This window comes from Theropithecus gelada, chromosome 9 (assembly GCF_003255815.1).
Source record: "Theropithecus gelada isolate Dixy chromosome 9, Tgel_1.0, whole genome shotgun sequence".
Lineage (NCBI taxonomy): Eukaryota > Metazoa > Chordata > Mammalia > Primates > Cercopithecidae > Theropithecus > Theropithecus gelada.
Window position 1 is genome coordinate 34,427,424 of NC_037677.1, and position 23,172 is coordinate 34,450,595.

The 23,172-nt window shown below is 45.6% G+C and overlaps 1 protein-coding gene across 1 annotated transcript in view; it reads left to right on the forward strand.

Annotated features, from left to right (window-relative positions):
• Positions 1–23,172, forward strand: part of FAM171A1 (family with sequence similarity 171 member A1) — a 138,895-nt gene that overhangs the window by 88,220 nt on the left and 27,503 nt on the right. Inside the window, exons 3-5 of the mRNA XM_025396845.1 lie at positions 6,882–6,974; positions 16,268–16,426; positions 22,339–22,515. Of these exons, the coding sequence (XP_025252630.1) occupies positions 6,882–6,974; positions 16,268–16,426; positions 22,339–22,515 (429 nt within the window). The remainder of the gene's footprint in view (positions 1–6,881; positions 6,975–16,267; positions 16,427–22,338; positions 22,516–23,172) is intronic.

Consider the following 23,172-nt stretch of genomic DNA (forward strand, 5'->3'; position numbering starts at 1 on the left):
CCAAGGGAACGTTGGAGTCGAGGCTGCAGTGAGCTGAGATGGTGCCACTGCACTCCAGCCTGGGTAACAGAACAAGACCCTGTCTCAAAAAATAATAAAATAAATTAAAATAAAGGAAGCATTTGACACTCCCATCATCCATGCTGAGAAGTCACTGGAAATCACTGAGGGACATTTAGGCTGTCTCTGCCTGTTTCAGGAGAACAGCTGCACAAAGGCCATCAGTCAATTCTCATTGTTCACAGTAGTTATGGTCCATAGCCACCTCAAACATGGAGTGAGCAAATACTGCTGAACCACTGCTACAAGGGAAATGCAGGACTGGGTTCCTGTGAGCCTCTGGTCACAGCGTTTTCATGAGCTGATCAATAGTACATGCCTTTGTTTTATGTTGTCTTTGTTTAAAGAAATCTTATTTGATACATAGATTGTTGATTCATTAGCATTGAACTCACAGCCCGTAGCACCATAACTCATGCCCCAACAAAGCTGATCGAACACATGTGTTTTCTCCATAAGGCACAATCACAACCTCCTCCTGCTTAGGAATATTAGAGAGCTCTACGCTGGGGGTCATTTGAAACGGTGGAATCACGCCTATAATCCCAGTGACTCTGGAGGCTGAGGCAAGAGGAGCTGGAACCCAGGATGTGGAGGCTGCAATGAGCTAGGATGGAGCCACTGCACTCCAGCCAGGGTGACACAGCAAGACTGTCTCTAAAAATAAATAAGTAAATCGCAAAATCACCAACAGAATGCTTAAAAACGTGAAAAGCTGGACCCCGAATACGTCTGGGGGTTACAAATAAGCTTTAGCAAATAGGGAGGTTTACAAATACAGAATTGGTGAATAATGAGCAGCTACTGCATTTTGATCACATTCATTTTGACTCTGTTAACATGGTCATTTGAGAAAAACCATTCCCGTCGTATCTGTTTTTTTATTTTTTTATTTTTTGAGACAGAGTCTCATTCTGTCACCTAGGCTATAGTGCAGTGGTGTGATCTTGGCTCACTGTGATCTCCACCTCCCAGGTTCAAGCAATTCTCCTGCCTCAGCCTCCCGAGTAGCTGAGATTATAGGAACGCACTACCACGCCCTGCTAATTTTGTATTTTTAGTGGAGATGGGGTTTTGCCATGTTGGCCAGGCTGGTCTTGAACTCCTGACCTCAGGTGATCCACCTACCTCGGCCTCCCAAAGTGCTGGGATTACAGGCGTGAGCCACTGTGCCCGGCTGATATCTGTACTATTACAAATGAGTCAGGTCACAGGAATAATGAAGTTTCATTGAGTTTTGGACAAGACGTGAAGACACCTGGATCCCAGGCCTGCCCACCCCTGGCTGGCCCCACACATATTGGCCCATTAACACTTTGTGAGTTTGTGTTTGTTTCTAAAATCAAGTTAATTGCTCTAAATAATTTCTAAGAATCTTCCCGTGTCTTTGATTATTTTTCTGTGCTTGCCTTTTCAATATAATAAAGATACTCTGCATTAGTCCACTATAAAGAAATACCTGAGACTGGGTAATTTATAAAGAAAAGAGGTGTAACTGGCCCACGGTTCTGGAGGACATACAGGAGGAATGGCATCTCTTGCTTCTGGGGAGGCTTCAGGAAGCTTCCAATCATTGCAGAAGGCAAAGGGGGAGTGAGACATTTCACATGGCCAGAGCAGGAGGAAGAGAGAGAGGATAAAGGTGCTACACACCTTTAAACAACTAGATCTCGTGAGAACTCACTCATGATCACAAGAATAGCACCAGAAGATGGTGCTAAACCATTCATGAGAAACTGCCCCCATGATCCAATCACGTCCCATCAGGCCCCACCTCCAACACTGGGAGTTACAATTCGACATGAGATTTGGGCAGGGACACAGATCCAAACCATGTTATACTCTTAACTAGAACTTAACAGGAAGCATCTCCAAAATTTAGACAGTAAAATTTAGCCTATTGTGAAAAGCAGAGTCAATTTGCTTTTGTGCATATTTTTGGAGGTGAAGACTAACACTTCTGGTATTTCAGATAGCTGGACAAGGAAGCAAGAAGAGCTGGGAGCCTCTTCTAAAATATGTTGAAAATTTGAAACTAAAAAATGCCTTCTTTCCCACACGTGTGCAGCACACCACTTGTGTGTACATGAGCATTCTTATGAAACCCGGAAATGCATTTCCTTTTTCATCCTTAACAATAGTTCCTGGAGGATGTTTTGAGGTTTTTTCCGCTTTCAAGGAAGGGAGGAGAGGGAGGAACCCAGCGTAGGGAAAACACCCTCCGTCTGTGGCAGGCAGGCAAGAATAAACTTAGCCATAGGAGATGCAATCCATCCACTAAAGGCTGTCATTCTCCATCTTAATTATTGCTGTCTCTGCAGCCATCGCCCTGGCCCAGGTCCTTAGCGATGGTCCAGGACTATGGCAATGGCCTCCAGCCAGGTTGTTCTACCCCTCAGACCACCCACAGTATGACTGAGCATTCATGTATTAAAATATATATGTCCAGTTTGTGTATTAAAATATGTACCTGCCTAAAATTCTTCGATGGCCTCAGGGTGAAGTAAACGTGACACAGAGCCTCCTGCCCTGGCCACCTCCCCCTTCCGTATGTCATGGTCGGCCACCCTGGGCAATGTGTCATTCTGGGAAGGAGTCTGGCATTTCTACCCTTCTACCCTGTCTGTGTTTGTCTGCATTGTTCTCTTGGCAAACTTGTCTTCTTTTTTTTTTTTTTTTTTTTGAGATGGAGTCTCACTCTGTCACCCAGGCTGGAGTGCAGTGGCGCGATCTCTGCTCACTACAACCTCTGCTTCCTGGGTTCAAGTGATTCTCCTGCCTCACCATCCCAAGTAGCTGGGATTACAGGTGCGCGCCACTACACCCGGCTAAGTTTTGTTTTTGTTTTGAGACGGAATCTCACTCTGTCACCAGGCTGGAGTACAGTGGCGCGATCTTGGCTCACTGCAACTTCCACCTCCCGAGTTCAAGCGATTCTCCTGCCTCAGTCTGCCAAGTAGCTAGGACTACAGGTGCCCGCCACCACGCTCAGCTAATTTTTGTATTTTTAGCAGAGACCGGGTTTCATCATGTTGGCCAGGATGGTCTCGATCTCTTGACCTTGTGATCCGCCCGCCTTGGCCTCCTAAAGTGCTGAGATTACAGGCATGAGCCACCGCACCAAGCCGGCAAACTTTTCTTTTATCTCATAAAGCCCAGCCAGACTGTTTTCTGCCTCAGGAAATCTTCCTGCCCGTCCCGGGTAGAATGAGATGTTCCTTTCCCTCTAGGTATCAAAAAAAAAAAAAATCTACTTGGTATGAAGAGCACCTCCAGACATCAATCAGCTTCCTCTCTATGATGGGAAAAAAGCAGCATTACCCAGGGATCTCCATCTCTCTGCTGCCTCCACCCACCTGGGCACTGCGTTGATTGCATCCCTAGTCCCTGTCCTCTGCCCCGGGAAGTCCCTGCCGGTACCAGGCTTGTTACAAGAAATCATGTGTTTTAGAATTCAAAGAAACAGTCTAAAAAAGTAAAATGAGAAATCATTTTTTTCTCCTTTAGGAAATAAGGTCTGAGAAACAATTTGCCAGAGCAGCTGCCTTATATATGAAAGTACCAAATATTTTAGGTGAGAAATATTTTCAAAACACACTGCAATGGTCACGCACCTCTCAGGGGATGATCACAGGTGATTTTGGAGCTCCGAGCCCCCCACACCGGTCAGCTCAGAGGTGGTCAGGGCCTTGTAAATGTCTGCGGTCACCACGGGAGCTCTGGAATGGAGCAGGAAGGCCCAGGCATCCTCACTTAGGAGGGTGTGGATTGTAACCCTAGCCTGGGTTTTGAGGTGTGCTGCTTCCTACCAGCAGCATTTGCTAGGACAATCCTGGCCTTTCCTCCTCGCCAGGAGGTGCCCTGTGCCCTTAGATGAAAGGATTGCTGGTAATAGTTTACCTACGACATGCTCATGCAGCAGTGACTAATTGCAGAATATTTCCTCACCCCTCAAACCCCGTACCCATTAGCACCGACTCACTGTTTCTCACACATCCGAGCCCCTGGCAACCACTAATCTCCGCTCTGTCTCTCTAGATTTGCTTATTCTGCACATCCCATATAACTGGCACGTTGGAATACGTGGCCTTTTGTGTCTGGCGTCTTTCACTCAGCCTGATGTTTTCAAGATTCATCCACATTGTAGCACGTGGCAGTACCACCTTCCCTTTCACGGGTGAATAATATTCCCTCATATAGACAACACCACACTTTATCCATTCATCAGCCAATAGACATTTATGTGTGTTGTCTTCACTTTTCGGCTGTTATGGATAATGCTGCTGCAAACATTGATGTGTGAGTTGCTGTATGAACGTAGGTTTTCAGTTCTCTTGGGTTTATACCTAGGAGTGGAATTGCTGGGTCATGGGGTCACTCTGTGTTTAATATTCGAGGAACTCCCAGGCTGTTTCTGCATCACCAAGGTGCTACTCTTGTCTTTTTCCTGGTACCTGTCCCATTCTGCTTGTCATATAGCTATTTGTTTCAAGTCTAGTCCCCTTGCAATGCATAACTCTTGAAGGCACAAGCTGCCTCTAACACTGCTCTGTTCCACCCAGGATGTAGATCTGAGCCTTGTATATGATGATAGCTAAATAAATTGACTGTGTGGAGGATGAGTGAAAAGAGGTCACATCCACAGCCAACTCACTGGTGTCCTATGGCACTATTAAGAGCCAGCACTGCTTGACCGGGCACGGTGGCCCATGCCTGTAATCCCAAGGCACTTTGGGAGGCCGAGGCAGGCAGATCACTTGAGGCCAGGAGTTCAAGACCAGCCTGGCCAACATGGCGAAACTCCATCACTACTAAAAATACACAATTAGCCAGGCATGGTGATGCACGCCTGTAATTGCAGCTACTCAGGAGGCTGAGGCAGGAGAATCGCTTGAACATGGGAGGCAGAGGCGGCAGTGAGCCAAGATTGCACCACTGCACTCCAGCCCGGGTAACAAGAACGAAACTCCATCTCAAAAAAAAAAAAAAAAAAAAAAAGAGCCAGCGCTGTGAAATGACTGATCTTCTTAGCACTTACCTTCTAGATGCTGATGTTTTCCCAGAACGTCGTTTACCTCTCTAGGCCAACTTTTCCATGTCTCAGAGTGGTTGAGAACTCCAGAGTTTAAATCCTAGCCCTGGCATTTATTAGCTGTGGGATATTGGGCGAGTTACTTCCTCATCTATAAACCTGTTTCCTTACCTGTGAAATGGGCGTGTTAATAATACCTACTTCAGATGCCGGACACGTTGGCTGATGCCTGTAATCCTAGCACTTGGGGAGGCCAAGGCAGACGGATCACTTGAGGTCAGGAGTTTGAAACCAGCCTGGCCAACATAGTGAAGCCTTGTCTCTACTAAAAATATTTGTTTAAAAAATTAGCTGGGCATGGTGGCAGGTGCCTTCCAATCCCAGCTACTCAGGAGGCTGAGGCCAGAGAATCACTTGAACCTGGGAGGCGGAGATTGCAGTGAGCCGAGATCACACCTTTGCACTCCAGCCTGGGCAACAAGAGTGAAACTCCATCTCAAAAATAATAATAATAATGCCTACTTCATAGAGCTGTTTTGAGGCTTAAATAAATTACTGAAATTAAAGCACTTAGGATAATGTTTGGCTTGTTAGTAAACGTTCAGTAATGTGAGTGATGCTTATTATTCTATAATGCATTTATTTGTTTTTCTCTTAAATTCATATGTTTTACCCAGAAATGTGTGGGGTTTCTAAAATTTTTTAGAAATCCAGGTACTTAAGCAAGAGTTTTAAAATAGCATAACTTGGCTAGGTGCAGTGGCTCATGCCTGTAATCCCAGGACTTTGGAGGGCAAAGATGGGAAGGATTGCTTGAGCCCAGGAGTTTGAGACTAACCTGGGCAACATAGGGAGACCCCATCGCTACAAAAAATTTTTTAAATTAGCTGGGTGCCATGGTGCACGCCCATGGTCCCAGCTATTTGAGAGACTAAGGCAACAGGGATACTTGAGCCTGGGAGGTTGAGGCTGCAGTGAGCTCTAACCGTGCCCCTGCACTCCAGCCTGAGTGACAGAGTGAGACCCTGTCTCAAAAAAGTAAAAATGAAAAGCACAATTTCTATCATGTTATTACTTCCCAGGGTTGGAGGAATATTCTTTTACCATGAGGTACACATTAACCTAGACACGTATTTTTAAAGCCATTCTTAATGTTAACATCTAACATTATATATTCTAAATTCATGTAGTGTATACGTGATAACTTTCATATACTCCTAATGTGAAGAGGCTCAGTTACTTTACTGAAAACTTCTGGCCAGGTGCAGTGGCTCACGCCTGTAATGCCAACACTTTGGGAGGCTGAAGCAGGTGGATCACGAGGTCAGGAGTTCGAGACCAGCCTCGCCAACACAGTGAAACCCTGTCTCTACTAAAAATACAAAAATTAGCTGAACATGGTGGCAGGTGCCTGTAATGTCAGCTACTCGGGAGGCCGAGGCAGGAGAATCACTTGAACCCGGGAGGCGGAGGTTAGAGTGAGCTGAGATCGCGCCACTGCATTCCAGCCTAGGCGACAGAGCGAGACTCTGTCTCGGAAAAAAGGAAAAAAAAAAGAAAACTTCTAACAAATGAAAAAAGTTGACCATTATAGGGCAAGTAATTGTTATATGAGACATTGCAATACACTTGTAGCATTTTGAAGATCTGTTGCTAATCTAACTAAAAATTAATCTTATTAATTGATTTGAAATCAGAAAATACAAAAACTGCAAAGTATCCCAAAAATTAGAGTGGGCACTTAAAAGTAAATATAAAATCCCCTTCTATCCATTTATTTTTCCTGCAGTATTTTCTTCTCTGAGCCTTGGCCTGCTTCCAGAACGCTCTGCCACTCTAATGGTATATGAAGATGTCGTCCAAATAGTATCAGGATTCCAAGGTATGTTTAATATTTTTTCAGTTTTTATTGTTATTTTTGATGGATGCATTATTGTATATGTTTATGGTGTACAGTGTGATGTGATGTCTGTATACAAGGTGGATTGATTAAATCAAGCACATTAACCCATCTATCACCCCACTTACCTAACATTTTTTATAGTGAGACATTTGAAATTTACTCTTTTCATTATTTTTGGTATGTTTAATAATTAAAAAGAGAAACAACAGTCAGTTTTGGGCCACCTACTAAAATATTACGGCTCATGCCTGTCATCCCAGCACTTTGGGAAGCCCAGGTGGGTGGATCATTTGAGGTCAGGCATTGGAGACCAACCTGGCCAACATGATGAAACACCATCTCTACTAAAAATACAAAAAAAAAAAGCAACAACAACAAACTTAGCCAGGCATGCTGGCACATGCCTGTATTCCCAGCTACTTTGGAGGCTGAGGCAGGAGAATCACTTAAACCTTGGAGGGGGAGGTTGCAGTAATCCAAGATCACGCCACTGCACTCCAGCCTGGGTGACAGAGTGAGACTTCATCTCAAAAAAAAAAATTATCATATGGAATTCACTTATTAATTAATTATTTATTTGTTTTTTAATCATACTTTAAGTTCTAGGGTACATGTGCGCAACATGCAGGTTTGTTACGTCTGTATACATGTGCCATGTTGGTGTGCTGCACCCATTAACTCGTCATTTACATTAGGTATATCTCCTAATGTAATCCCTCCCCGCTCCCCCCACCCCACAACAGGCCCCGGTGTGTGATGTTCCCCTTCCTGTGTCCAAGTATTCTCATTGTTCAATTCCCACCTATGAGTGAGAACATGCGGTGTTTGGTTTTCTGGTCTTGCGATAGTTTGCTGAGAATGATGGTTTCCAGCTGCATCCATGTCCCTACAAAGAACATGAACTCATCCTTTTTATGGCTGCATAGTATTCCATGGCGTATATGTGCCACATTTTCTTAATCCAGTCTATCATTGATGGACATTTGGGTTGGTTCCAAGTCTTTGCTATTGTGAATAGTGCCGCAATAAACATACGTGCGCATATGTCTTATAGCAGCATGATTTATAATCCTTTGGGTATATCCCCAGTAATGGGATCGCTGGGTGAAATGGTATTTCTAGTTCTAGATCCTTGAGAATCGCCACACTGTCTTCCACAGTGGTTGAACTAGTTTACAGTCCCACCAACAGTGTAAAAGTGTTCCTATTTCTCCACAGCCTCTCCAGCACCTATTGTTTCCTGACTTTTTAATGATCGCCATTCTTACTGGTGTGAGATGGTATCTCATTGTGGTTTTGATCTGCATTTCTCTGATGCCTCCTGCCCCCTTTCTTAAGAGGACATGGTGGTGTCCTCCTGCGGTTTCTCTGCCCCACTGTGAACCCCTTCACATTCTCATTGGAGCCCATTCCTTATCGCCTCCTCTCACACCTGCCCGCATTTTTGCTGAGTCTTTCATCTCTTCTAGTTCTTTCTCAGCTCTCAAAATCACTGAAGGCTTTGCTATTCAAATCAAAACCCTTCTTAAGTCCTATTTCTCCTTCAAGTCACAATCTTCTCCCGAACCTTGGAGATACCTCCCCTCACCATGCACATGTCTTTAAACTCCCTTTTATGCTGCCTCACATGATCTTTAGAAATCCCTGTTGCTGAATTCAGCAGAGCTAGAGTTACATGACCTAGTGGCCACTTCTCCTTCCTGACTTCCCTGCGGCTTCACCACCCTATCCGGTCCCACCTTCCTGGATGTCTTCATCCTTTCTCCGGCCGTCTCTCCATTCATTGCTTCTCAATCTCTTTCATGGGTTCTTCCTGCCCTGCCTATCTCTTATTTCAAAAATCGCTTTCCACTCCAGCTGCCTTTTCTGTGAGGACCCCCAGAGCTGCTGTCTTTATCTGGAGCATTTCTCACTTAAATAATTTCATAGCAACCTCCTGCCTAATCACTCTGACATCAGACTCTCTGTACCCACGGCCATACTCCACCTGCTGTCAGAATTGGGCAAAAACAAATCGGAATCTTTCACTTCCATACCAGTAACTCCCATTCACTCTCCCCTGCAGGCCCATGCAAGTCCAAACTCATTGATTGATTGATTCATTGACAGGATCTTACTCTGTTGCACGGGCTGGAGTGCAGTAGTATAATCATAACTTACTGTAGCCTCAAACTCCCAGGCTCAAATGATTCTCTTGCCTGTGCCTCCAGAGTAGCTTGGACTTCAGGCGCGTGCCACCACACCCAGCTAATTTTTGAAATTTTTTGTAGAGATGGGGTCTGACTATGTTGCCCAGGCTATTCTGAAACTCCTGGCCTCAAGCATTCCTCCTGCCTCAGCCTCCTAAAGCACTGGGATTACAAGGATGAACCACCACACCTGGCCTCAAACTCTTGATCGGGACTTATCAAGTCCTTCCTAAGTCTCTCCATCTGCCCCTGGCACCCACGTAGCTCACAGAGCGTTCCTTCACTTCCCCAGACATGCTAGACTTTCTCTATCTGTGCCCCTTTGTAGATGCTGTCACTTCTCCTCTGCCTCTCAAGCTTCAAGACACAGTTCACAAATACCAGCCCGGGAACTTCTTTTCTCCTGGGCAGCTGACCACTCTCTCTCTTGAAGTTTATCTTGTAGTTTCATCATTACCCTCTTATTCTAGCACTTAAAACACTATGATAATCAAGCCATTTCCATGACTGCCTTCTCGACCCTTTTCTTTTTTAGGGTAATGAATGTTATTGATGTTTTAGGGAGTTAAACATGTAAGAAAAGAAGGATGATGTGATAAACTCATCAAGAGGTGATGAAAGCTCTCAGAAGAGATTTCCTTGACTCTGATTCAGGGAAGAAGAGAAGTACCATTATCCCCAAGATTACTGGCTCAAGTCTTCGCGGATCCATTTAAGGAGGCTAAATGGCATCTTAGAAAAGAGCTCCAGGGCAGAAAACAGAAAACCTCTGCAACCCTCCGGCTTCAGTTTTCTTTCCTCTCAGATGGCAACCCTTGGTTTTCTTTAAACTTCATCTTCTGAGATTGACTCAGAAATCTTCATCCCGCCCTCCAAAAACGTAGTATTAGCATTGTTTTTAAACTTCTTTATTCTTATGGTAGGTTGGGAGAGGAACAGAGATTCAGATAGAGGAACAGTGTAAGACACAGAAAGAGACAAAGAGAGAAATGCCTTCTCCTCTCTTGAGTTCCATGAATACAAAGACTTTCGCCGCTCCTCTTTGCAGTTGTAGACCCGTTGCAGGGAGATTCTCAGCGCCAGTTGTTTGGATTTTGTGAAGGTGCTCAGGATATATAGTGCAGTGGTTCAGAATTGGGAGTGATTCCCCCCCACCACCCCCACCCCCACCGCAGAGACATTTTGTGAGGTCTGGAGGTATTTTGGGGGCTGCTACAGACATCTAGTGGGTAGAAGTCAGGGATGCAATTAAACATGCTGCAATGCATGGGACACCCCCTGAACGAAGAACTACCTCGCCCAAAATGTGAATGGTGCTGAGATGGAGGACCCCTGATCTAGTTGGAATGCAGACAGAGCATTACTGGAACATAGTGAGTTGCGAGGTGTAACTCATCTTCACATAAGTATCATTGAGCACCAACTGTATGCAGAACATAGTGCCATGCATTTCACAGAACACCTGGTTTAAGGAACTTCAGTCTATAATGGGAAGAGGAGATGGGAAAGCAGTGCTTATCCAGGAGACACTGTTAGACACCAGCCATATGTGTTCTGAACCAACATCACAACAGCCGTATTATGAGACAGGCATGATTCATACCCATTTTAAAGATAAAGAACCTGAAGCCCAAATCACTCAGCTAGAAGGTGGTAGAGGAAAGATTTAAACCTGGAGCTAAGTGATTCCACCACCCATGTTCTCATGATGCTCTTCATTAGGCAGGTGAACAAATATACAAATAATTATAATGCAGGACATAGAGCAGTGCTACAAGAGAGATTCAAGTAGAGCTTAGGGTGGGATTAACAAAGGCTGCATAGAAGAGGTAGTTTTTGACATGCATTTTGGATGAGCTATAGGATGAGGGGAAGAAGTTTCAGAAATGAAGATGTATGAATGTGTATACACAGAGAGGCCAGGTGTGGTAGTTCACACCTGTAATCCCAGCACTTTGGAAGGCTGTGGCAGGCAGATGACTTGAGCCTAGGAGTTTGAGACCCAGACTGGGCAACATGACAAAACCTCATCTCTACAAAAAAAATATAAAAATTAGCCAGGTGTGGTGGCATGTGCCTGTAGTCCCAGCTACCCGGTAGGCTGAGGTAGGAAGATCACTTGAGCCCAGGAGGTCAAGTCTGCAGTGAACTGTGATGGCATCATTGTACTCCAGTCTGGGTGACAGAGCAAGACCTTGTCTCAAAAAAAAAAAAAAAAAAAAAGGAAAGAAAGAATCAGACTTAGTCATGCAGTCCTGTTTGGCCAGAGGATGAGAACTGGTTGACAGTCAGTAGAGCATCTATTTTGAGGTAGGTATGGTGTGCTAGGAAGGGATACAGAGTTAGAATTAAAATAATTCCTTTCTACCTCTTATAAGCAGAATGACTTTGGGCAAGTCATTTACTTCTTTGAGCTGTAGTTCATTATCCGTAAAGAGAGCAGAGGGTTCCTTCTTCACAGGGGTGTTGTAAATATTAAATAACATATTTTTATTTATGCACTTTGTAAATTCTAAAGCACTGATCTATGTCCCTCACTTAGAGAAGAGGTGTAGTTGTAGTTTGGATCTATATTGGTCTACTCGTGTTTGTTGTTGTTTTTGTCATCATTGTTAATTTGGTAAGTGGGAGAGATCCGTTGGTGGTTTCTGGGCAGGGAAAGGACATGATTAGAGTAGTATCTTTGAACAGTCACAGTGTCAGTAGATGAAAAGGGAGTTAGGCTGAAGCAGATGGCCTGGATAGGAGGCTTTCGCAATAGTTGAGGTGAGAGGCAGTATAAGGTAACATATGCTGTTGAATGCAAAAAGAGAGAGAAATATGATGCAGGAAATGTTGGTAAGGGAAGACTGACCAGTCTTGGCACTTGAGTGAATGTGCAGGATGATAGATAGGGAGAATGATGTTGGTGACCTAGACTCAAAACTGGGTGATGGGGAGACTGGAATATTATTAGGTGAGAGAGAAGGTAGATGATAATTTTAGAGTGTCAGATGGGCATCTGGGTAGAAGTGTCTAGAAGGCAGAGGAAAATCCAGGCATGGAGCTTAGAAAAGAATTCAAGGCTAGAGGGGGTGGTACCAGCCAAGACAGTAGCAGTGAAAGGGAACCCACAGGGAGTGAGCAAAGCACAGAAATGGCAGAGGCGATGGGTGGTAGCCTTCTGGGAGCTGTTTCATCCAGAGGTAGGGTGAGAAAGGAAACAGCAGGCAGACACTGGAGAGAACCAGAGTGCAGCACCATGAATCCCAAGGAAGAAGGGGATTGTGGGCAGGAGTGGCAAATAGTGTCAGCCATTGTGAAGAGGTCGACGAGGATGGAGGCTGAGCTGTGGTCATGGGGTTTGCAGATCATACAGTCGATGTCTCCAAGGGCAGCATGCATTGCGGGTAGAAGCCACACCACTGGAGCTTGATGGAAGGACAGAAGGCATTCGCTTATGGGGATAACAGAGTTAAAGTGATGTTTGCTTGTTATTGTTCTAGACTGGAGTATTTTTGTTGGTTGAGGAGGAAAAGCCTATAGAGAAAGAGATTGCTGACAAAGGCAAAAACAGTTGGTTGAGCCAAGTCTTGCAATGAATAAGCAAAAGTTAAATTAGAGGCTTGGATTGACCTTGGAGGTGGTTAGGGGCAGAAGAGAAGAGGGAAAACAGATTTTGAAATCCAGAGAGTTGGAAGGCTGAGGCGGGCAGATCACCTGAGGTCAGGAGTTCGAGACCAGCCTGGTCAACATGATGAAACCCTGTCTCTACTAAAAATACAAAAATTAGCCAGGTGTGGGGGTGAGCACCTGTAATCCCAGCTACTCAGGAGGCTGAGGCAGGAGAATTGTTTGAACCCAGGAGGCAGAGGTTGCAGTGAGTTGAGATTGTGCCACTGCACTCCCGCCTGGGCAACAGAGTGAGACTCCATCTCAAAAAAAAAGAAAAGAAAAAAGAAAGAAATGCAGTGGGAGGAAGCAGGGACCCCTGTATTTTTGGGAAACCAGAGTTGAGTATTTTGGGGATGGGGATGGAGCCCTACAGGCTTATCCACTGCCTGCCCTGCCACCCCCACCCAATCATATTCCTTTCTGAAGTACAGAACTATTTAGCAGCTTTAGTACATGAAGGCAGGCTTAAGCATGTAACCGCTCCCCCAACCCCATGCATACCCTCTTTCGATTTTATTTGTGCCGTGGCTTAGCATAGCTTGCACTCTTAAATTCCTCATGTGCTACTTCCGTCATTTTCGTCACCATAGGTGTCGCCTGTGCTTTGTGGTGGGATGTTTGGCCCCTCGTGGATGGCACCCATGTCGTGCCACTCCCCGGGCTGCAGCGGCCGTATCCTTTCCGTGAGGATCTGCCCCAGCATAGCCTGCTACCTACCCCAGCCCCTAGCCCCAGCAGATAGACCCTGGATGTCTGGCCAGGGACCAAACTCTCCTGCACAAGTGGGGAGAGAGGCGGAGCAGAGGCAGGGGAGGGAGAGAGATGTGTTTCCCACCCAAATGCATGTAACACTTGATTTGCTCGAGAAGGCACGAAAAGGAGAGGATCGGGGTGAGACACCAGGGCCCTGAGAGCTGGGGAGAGCAGCCTGGGTTTCTGGTTCTCTGGGTCCCGGGCCAGTCTGCGTAAGTCCTGGCTAGGATATGTATCCTGGGCCCATTCCCAGGCTCCCCTTTTCTTTCAGCAACCCTCAGTCCAGTCGGAGGAGGTTTCTGTGCCCCATTACCGTCACACAGGTCTCTGCCAGCCCATCTCACAGGGGCTCCTCCTAAGGCCTGGAGGGGTGCACTTCTCCTTCCCTGTTCTGGGGGCACCAGCCCAGCTTCTGCCTCTGCCAGGACCCTCTCTTTGCTCCGTTGCATGTAGACTCACCCTTCTTCTTCTCTTCCTATTAGCAGTGTGCTTTACTTTTCCACCGTGGGAGACCCAGGCCTCTACATAGGGGCTTGTTCACTGAATGCTATCAGCAGCATTGTTTAGCCTGAAAACCAGTAGAGAACGTATATTTCCTGATCACTGAAAAAAATACTGAAGCAATGAATGTTGTTATAACATCCGGAATGAGGAGTTGAGAAAGAATGCCGGCTTTGACCTTCCATCCCGGAGGGCAGCGTGGAAAGGGAGAAGAAAAGCAAGCTGTGTGCCGTGTGTGGGCAAGGGGGAGAATGGACCAGAAACAGACTGCCCCTGGCAGGACACACAGCACTTGTGGGGTGCCTGAGGAGTTTGAACTCTCCGCAGACCAAGGAGGTGGCAGGAGTAAGACATGAGTATTCTGTAACATTGAGGGAAAGTAAGACCAGACTAAGAAGAATAGAATAATGTTGAAATACCCAGATCCCCAGAGGCTGGTGTGTCGCTGTGGGTTTGTTTTAGGGATAAAGAAAGGGAATTGATGGTCTGGAGCTGGACCAATGTCTGTGTCTGTTTAGTTTCAGCAGAGATGACAGGAGTTAGATAGGACGCCCATGATTTTGGGCACCTGCTCGCTGGGCTCTACACCTGGGCCTGGATTTCACAGAGTGGAGAACCAGCCCCTGGAGAAATCTAGCTGGTAGTTTTTAGAAGGAAGAGGGAGCATTGTGACTCCCTGCCAGTTAGGCAGTATGTAGCCAAGAGAGGCTGCCCCAGACGTAAATCTGTGGAATTCCTTTGGGCCTCAGTGGCCTCACCTTTAAGAGAGGCTTGGACTAGTGGATTCTTGGAGCTCTAAAACTCCCTTATTCTAGAACACGTCTAGATAGGCTTATTTACTCCTTCCAAGTTCTTTGATCCAGAGTTAAAAGGAACCCTGGAGTGGGGATAAAGCCCACCGGCTCTGGGCAGGGCTGTTGAAGCAGGATAGCAGGGGGCCAGGAAAAGGAACCCCCAGCGGAGCACAGGTGGAATGTGGTCTGCCTCAAGCCTGGGGTTGGATCTACAGCATTTCTCTTAACAATGCTTTGGCAGGTTTGCACAAAATTACCTAGCACCTTTACGTCTTGCAAATATTACCGCAGCATTAGGTTAAAAAAAGTTCAGGTTTTATGATCAAAACAACATCTGGGCTGGGCACGGTGGCTCACGCCTGTAATCCCAGCACTTTGGGAAGCTGAGGTGGGTGGATCACATGAGGTCAGGAGTTCGAGACCAGCCTGGCCAACATGGTGAAACCCCACCTCTACTAAAAATATAAAAATTAGCTGCGTGTGGTGGTGGGCGCCTGTATCCCAGCTACTTGGGAGGCTGAGGCAGGGGAATCGCTTGAACGGGAGGCAGAGGTTGCAGTGAGTTGAAGTCACACCACTGCACTGCAGCCTGGGCAACAAGAGCAAAACTCCGTCTCAAAAAGAAAATTTGGAGCAAAGTTAAGCTGCAGATGATGGCACAACACAACTGTCTAGGGTCTGTCGGCCCAACCCGTCCTCCTACACAAAGGAGTTGAGTTTGGTGAAGAAGCATCATTTTGCATCACTTCAAAAGTCTCATCATAAATTCTGTGACATAATCCATCACAAGTAGGAAGCACGCCTCCAGAATAGACTGGATGATGACGAATGGCAGCTCCCACAGAAAGAGAAGATTAATTGCCGCTGGGGTATTGTGTGCAATTCTTTTCAAGGTTGCACAGTGAATTCCCTTGCCCTCCTTCAGTTTGGTTCATGACGTTAAACCAGATTTTTCCAGGGAGATTAAAGATGGGTTTGCAGCAGTATCAAAGAGTATCTCTTACATTGTTTGTGTAAAGAGATTAATTGTCATCTACTTGTTTCATTTACATGGACTTTCCCAAAATGCTACCCAGATCCACAGGCAAATGCCGGGCAGTGACAAGACTGCTTGCACATAGAACTTGGAAAAAGCTTTTTGTTAAAAACCTAAATAACATCCTGTGTCAAAACAAATGTGACAATGGGCTATTATTTCTCTCCCCATAATAGCATGTTGTCACATCTCTGCGTCCTGCATGAATGGGGGAAGGGAGGCCTTGTGAGAGGGAGCAGGGTGGGGGAGGCGTGCTGAAACCTTGGAGAGGCACTTCCTGGTTTTGCATTTTCTAAAAACAGAAACTGCTCCTGGGGGAGGTAACTCAGAGGTTAATCTCTGCAGGTGCCCGGCCACAGCCTCGCGTTCATTTCCAGAGAAGGGCTCTGAGGTTGCCGGAGAACACCAGCTACAGTGACCTGACCGCGTTTCTCACGGCCGCCAGCTCCCCCTCGGAGGTGGACAGTTTTCCTTATTTGCGAGGATTAGACGGAAATGGAACAGGTAATTGGAGTCTTTTCTCTTTTCAGTGGGAGTTTCTGTGTTTCCGTCTTTACATGTGGATTTTAGGTATGATTGGAAGTTGCGGCACTACGTGGGAGAAAGGCACTGAAGTTGCGGAAGGGGAATTCTTGGTACAAGTTCAAGTGCATTGAAACTGTGTTCCATCGGTACAAGCCCTGCAGAATTACATGTTAGCGCGTGGGTCTCCTCGAGCTTTTCTGCTGTTACCAATTGCCTTAAGCCCCTTCTCTGAGCTCTCCTTTGGTGGACTAAGTATATTCAATTCAGAGAAATTCTTGTCATTGAAATTGCAATTTTTTTTTTTAAGTGTAAAATCAGAGTGAAGGGTTTTGGCCCAGCTGCCCTCTGCCTCATGCCACGAGCCCCCATTTGAGAGGGTAGACTGTGGGTGGGTGGGGCTGGTAGAGACACACCACCCCACCCACCCATGCTACAGCCAGGAGGGGAAGAGGTGGCGCTTGGTCCAACTCAGAGACAGGCATACCTTGGCTCCGTGCCCCACCAGCATGGGGGCCACTTAGGATGGGAGCCTCCTCCCTCTGCCATCTATGCCCACCCAGCTCTTTCCCACGTCGCTTCTTTCTCTGCACTTGCTCTCTCTGCCCTCAACTGGGCATAGAGTGGCCAGGCTTTGAATTTGCTTTGGAATCCACCCTCCCCTGGCAGGTCTCTAAGTCAGCTGGGTCAGTATCACTCTTCTGGTATGCCACAGCTAAAAGATCAGAGAACCTAAAAGCCGTCCACCAGAAAATAGGTGATAATTCTTTATCGGAGAAAGATGCTTGACAGGTACCTTCCACCTCTGATTATATCCAACTGCACCATTCTCTGGACCCCTTCGCACTGGAGTGGTCCCCAGTCCTCCTGGTGGAAGAGGTGTCAGGATTCTGGAGTCCTGAATTATTTTCTTGTCTACCCTGCTTTCCTTTCCACCACACTTTCGACTAATCACAGCATTAAAATTTTAAATCAAAGGCTGTTCTGAGTTCCATTCTGCTAGGTGAGTAACTTACTGCATTTCCCAGGGATACTTGGATTGAATTTCACTTAATTTTCCAGTACTTTACATAAACTGATTATTCTGAAAAAGCTTTTAAACCTGAAATATTTGATCCATTTTATAGCATGTTAATAAGTTTCTGGTTAGACATAAAGGCAACCTGGTGATTTGTTACTCATTTTTCTTCCCTCTGTTTTCCAGAATGTTTCTCCTTTAATTTTTGTGTGCTGATGAGGATGTGATTAACATGTCAGCAAATATGTCGGTACTTTGTCATCAGAAAGATGGCATAGCTGTCATATTAAGTAAACATTATTAGGAAAAAAATGTTGACTATTACTTGAAATGTGCCAGTCTGGGAGAAAAGTCTTGTTTTGGGGAGCCTGAAGAAGTGGTTTAAGGCTAGGTGCGGTGGCTCATGTCTGTAATCCCAGCACTTTGGGAGGCCGAGGTGGATGGATCATTTGAGGTCAGGAGTTTGAGACCAGCCTGGCCAACATGATGAAATGCTGCGTCTGCTAAAAATACAAAAATTAGCTGGGCGTGGTGGCAGGTGCCTGTAGTCCCAGCTACTCGGGAAGCTGAGGCAGGAGAATCGCTTGAACCTGGGAGGTGGAGGTTGCAGTGAGCTGAGATCGTGCCACTGCACTCCAGCCTGGGCAACAGATCTAGACTCTGTCTCAAAAACAAACAAACAAACAAAAAAACCCAAAGGTTTAAAATATCATAACCAGCTACCAGCCTCCTGGACAAAATGGTGCAGGATCCACAAAACGCTAACTTGGAGGGACAGCCTCCGTGCTCGGGACTCATTAATTTTTTTCTGTGTCCCACTTCCAGTAGCTCTTGAATAAATTAGGCAGTCTGAGAAAATGGAGGAAAAAGAACACAAAGACAGAACTATTGATTTTAGAGGAGTTTGTTTTATTTTAAAATCATTCCGTGATTTCAGAGGGAAGAGAGAGGGCTTTGCAAGGTGACATGAAACTTCTCTTCCATGGAAAGAATGAATGACTTGACCTAGAAATGACTAGGCTTTCTCAGAGACCTAGCAGCGAAGGCATCCACCCATAGTGAATTCACAGGCACCCTCGAGGACTTGGAACCTGGGCTCCCTTGAGCACAGGCACCTCAGTAACTCACCAGCTCCATGCCAGCCCCCGGGGTCAGTTTGCCCACAGCTTGTCTTTTGCCCACAGTCATTTACTTCCTGTTTTACTAAAGGCGTCTAAGAGCTCACAGCCTAAAGAGAGCACGCCTGGACCAGATGTGTCTTTGGGAGATGACACAAGTTCATCCCCTGAAGATCCAGGAAATGACTAGAGTCATAACCAGAGTTCAGTGAAGGCGGATAGAAACAGGCTGCGGAAGAGACTGGAAAAGGCTCCGAAAGGCTGTTTTCTGGGGGTACCATGAAGGCTGTGGTGTTTAGTTTAGAGGGTGGATCGAGAGTTGTAAGTGGAGAAGCATCTTGTCTTTCTAGCTCCTGGGGGCCCCCTCCTCTCACCAGAGAGCATCGCACTCTTCCCCCGGCTGCTGAGAAAGCACAGAATGTTCCGTGGTGTTCCCAAGGGGTTTTACAAAAATCGCTTTCACTAATAACTCCAGGAAGACAGAGAGGAGTCAATAAAATGACAAGTGCAGACTTTTCCTGCAATTCCACAAAGTTGGTAGAATACAGAGCCCAACAGAACCTTAAATGTCAGCGGAACAGAACCTGTCACGTGGCAAGTGACCAGGTGGATGACCCAAGATGATACAGCCCCTCTCCTCGCTTGGGCCAGTGGTATTCCGCCCCGCAACACGATTCCGCTGCATATGCCTGCCACCTGCTGCTTGTCTTTATGCAGACTTAAAGGGAGCCAGGCAACATCCAGGTGGAACAGGAAGGAAAGCCACTTTCTATATAGAACTCAGTATTCTGTGTAAAACTGGAGTTTCGTAACAAAGAGACGGAAAATAGTTCAGCCCTTCAAAATGTGAATTGTTGCAGAATCAGCCGGGCGCGATGGCTCACGCCTGTAATCCCAGCATTTTGGGAGGCCGAGGTGGGTGGATCTCTTGAGGTCAGGAGTTCAAGACCAGCCTGACCAACCTCATCTCTACTAAAAATACAAAAAAAGAAAAAAAAAATTAGCCAGGCATGGTGGCTTGTGCCTATAGTCCCAGCTACTCAGGAGGCTGAAGCAGGAAAATTGCTTGAACTGAAAAGGCGGAGGCTGCAATGAGCCAAGATTGCACCACCGCACTCCACCCTGGGTGACAGAGTGAGACTCTGTCTCAAAAAAAAAAAAAAAAAAGTTGCAGAATAAACAACATGGGTACATAGAGGGAGAGTCATTCAGAAAGCACAGAAAAGCAGGCATTTAATGGAGCCCTGAGGAAGGAAAGAGGCCTCAAGAAAGCAGATCTAATTCCCCACAATGTCTTAAGACAGCTAGAGGACATTAAAGGGACATGAAATTCCATGAACCTAATGCACATTGCTGTCCATTAATTTGCTCGTTTCTGCAGTGCTCTATTACTTCTGAATGTTTCAGGCTGAGTATACTTACTTCCATAGATGCAGGAAGGCATCTAGTCTACCCTCCTTAGTTCTGAAGGTAAGAAAAACAGACCCCAGAGGAACGAAGTCACTTTTGGAGGTGACATAGGCAGTGAGTGGCAGATCTGGTACTGGGACTCCTTCTTCCTGGACTGGGAATGTGCAGGAAGGGAGAGTTGAAAGGTGATGAGGGAGGAGAAGGGTGACACCATTTCTAGGGCTTTTCTCCTCTACCTACCTGCTACCTGCCTACTGGGACATCCTGCCTAGAGTTTGATGAAAGAAAACAGCACTCCCTGATGGAAAACATTTTCTCTCAGGTGTTTATACTGTCTAGTAAGCTATTTAATGTCTCTGTAGTTTCTCTTTTTGTGTGTGTGGTTTGGTTTTGTTTTGAGACAGGGTCTCACTCTGTCACCCAGGCTGGATTGCAGTGGTGTGATCATAGCTCACTGCAGCCTTCACTTCCCAGGCTCAAGTGATCCTCGCACTTCAGCCTCCTCAGTAGCTGGAACTGTAGGCATGCACCACCATGCCCAGCTAATTTTTTGTATTTTTTTGTAGAAACGGGGTTTCACTATGTTGCCCAAGCTGTTCTTGAACTCCTGGGCTCAAGCAACCCGCCTCGGCCTGCCAAAGTGCCAGGATTACAGGCATGCGCCACCGCGCCTGGCCAGCCTTTCTCTAGTTGTAAGTTCCATCTTCTCAAGAGGGTCTAACAGAACCTAGAGCGGTAAATTGTAGACCTGGCTTTGCTTCTGTATCAACTTTGAGCCGCTGGCACATTTATGTTTCAAGACACAAAATCTTTGGACCACAAACATGGTACATTCTGAGTTTTGTTGGTTGTTTTTTTACCATAAAATGACATAACCAGACTAAAAGATTTCAAAACTTGGATCTCTGATTCCAACTTAGATCTTTCCATGAAATCTCCATTCCCACACCTTTGCCTTCATTAAAAAACAGAGATGGGTATGAATGATAAAAGATAGAGTGGCATTAGCTGTGTAGAAATTGCTGTATGAAGGATTTAGCTGTAATTTGTTGCTGAGACTCTAAAATTCACTAGGTTTGCTTTAAATGTTTAAATGTAGACCAGATTGGAGGTTTACATTAGCTCAGGTTGGTAGATAGGTAAGTATATAAGTAACTGAATAAAAATTATCCTATAGATTGTATTCTAATGCAGCTTAAGTTTTTTATCACTGTGTTTTTGTTATTCTGCTCAAAGAAAGATGTAAAATTATGACAGAACATATTTTGTGGGATATTGTATTTCACTAGAGGAAAATGTAAAATGGATTGCTTGAGTGCATAAATGTATCGGTCTCATAAGCATTCTCTCATTTATCTGTAGGCAGTCATTAATGCTTTGGCCTGGACCAAAGACCTTTAATGGAGAATAATTGGTGTATTGAGGTCCTTTTAAACAGACCAAAATAACAATGGCAACTAAAATAACTCATAAATATTTCAAGTCCAGTCCTCAGTAGCATACTTTTTAGCAGAAGTTAGTATTTTTAAAGCAATCTTTGAAGAAATTTTCTATATTAATAAAAAGCAGCCTCTACTCTAAAACATTTGGTTTTATTGAGGTTATCTGCCAAGTAATTAACATGTACCTGGGGCTCACTTTGTGTAAAAGTTACTTCCGGTGATTTCCACCTACACCTTTGTCTCACGTTATAGAAAAAACCTTGTCTTTTGAGATCATTTTTGAAAGCAAAACACAGTAATGAAAAATAGCAAACCTGGCCAGGCACAGTGGGTCAAGTCTATAATCCCAGCACAGGCCTGTGATTGCCAAGGCGGGCGGATCACCTGAGGTCAGGAGTTCAAGACCAGCCTGGTCAATATGGCAAAACCCCATCTTTACTAAAAATACAAAAATTATCCGTCAGGGTGGCAGACGCCTGTAATCCCAGCTACTTGGGAGGCTGAGGCAGGAGGATCGCTTGAACAGGAGGTGGAGGTTACAGTGAGTTGAGATTGTGCCGTTACACTCCAGCCTGGGCAACAGAACGAGACTTCATCTCAATAAACAAAACAAAAAAAACAAACCTGAGCCTAGATTCCAGCTCAGCCCCTACTGAGTGTATGCCCTTAGGCCACCTACCATTACTACTCTGTCTGAGCCTGTTTCTTTATGTGTATAGTGATGATTTTACCTGCCTAACTGGGTTGTGGTGAGGATTATGTATGTAAAGTGCTTAATGCGGTCCCTGGCACATAGGTGGTGCTGTACTCGGTAAATGGTAGCTGCGACTATTTTTTTTGCAAAGGTTTCCACAGCCCACGTGGGTACTTTGCATACAAATGATGGAAAATGCCTCTTCCTTCTAGGAAACAGCACCAGGCATGACCTGACCCCAGTCACAGCCGTCAGTGTCCACTTGCTGAGCAGTAATGGAACGCCGGTGCTAGTGGATGGTCCCATCTATGTCACTGTGCCCCTGGCCACGCAGAGCAGCCTGAGGCACAATGCCTATGTCGCGGCGTGGCGGTTTGACCAGAAGCTGGGTAAGCAAGAGTTCTGTGCCGACGATCGGCTACCAGATGGCTTCGTTACTGTTTGGTTTTCCTTCTAAGAAGCTCATTTCCTTCTAAGAAGCTTCCTTGAAGTCAGTGAATGCTGCTGCTCACATTGCATTGTGTGGTTTCTCGTGGGGACAGCACCCTTCCCATGCCGTTCAGGCCCTCTCTCGGGAACTCATTTTTTGTTTGTTTTCTTATTTGCTTTTGTTTTGCACATTTAACCTAATTTACTCGTAAAGAATCTGTAAACGTTATTAGAGCTAAAACTGGTCTCCTAATCTTCATCCTTTTATTCATCAGAAGGTCATATGGTTGCTCTTGGTCATGTGTGGTTTTTTTTTTTCCTGGTTTCTGAAAAAGGACAAACATTTGCCAAAACTGTACAAAACAAAGAAAATAAAAAGTACCCATAAGTCTTACCACCTAGAGAAAACCACTAATATACCTTGAATTCTGTCCTTCTAGGGCTTTCACAGTGCACTAGGTATTAGTTATCAACTGCTGTGTCACACACCACCCTAAAAGTTAGCCACTTAAAACAACAGTGAGCTCCAGTACCTCAGAGTTTTTGGGGGTCAGGAATCCAGGTACTGCTGAGCTGGGTGGTAGGGCTAAGAGTCTCTTACAAGGTGGCTCTCAAGC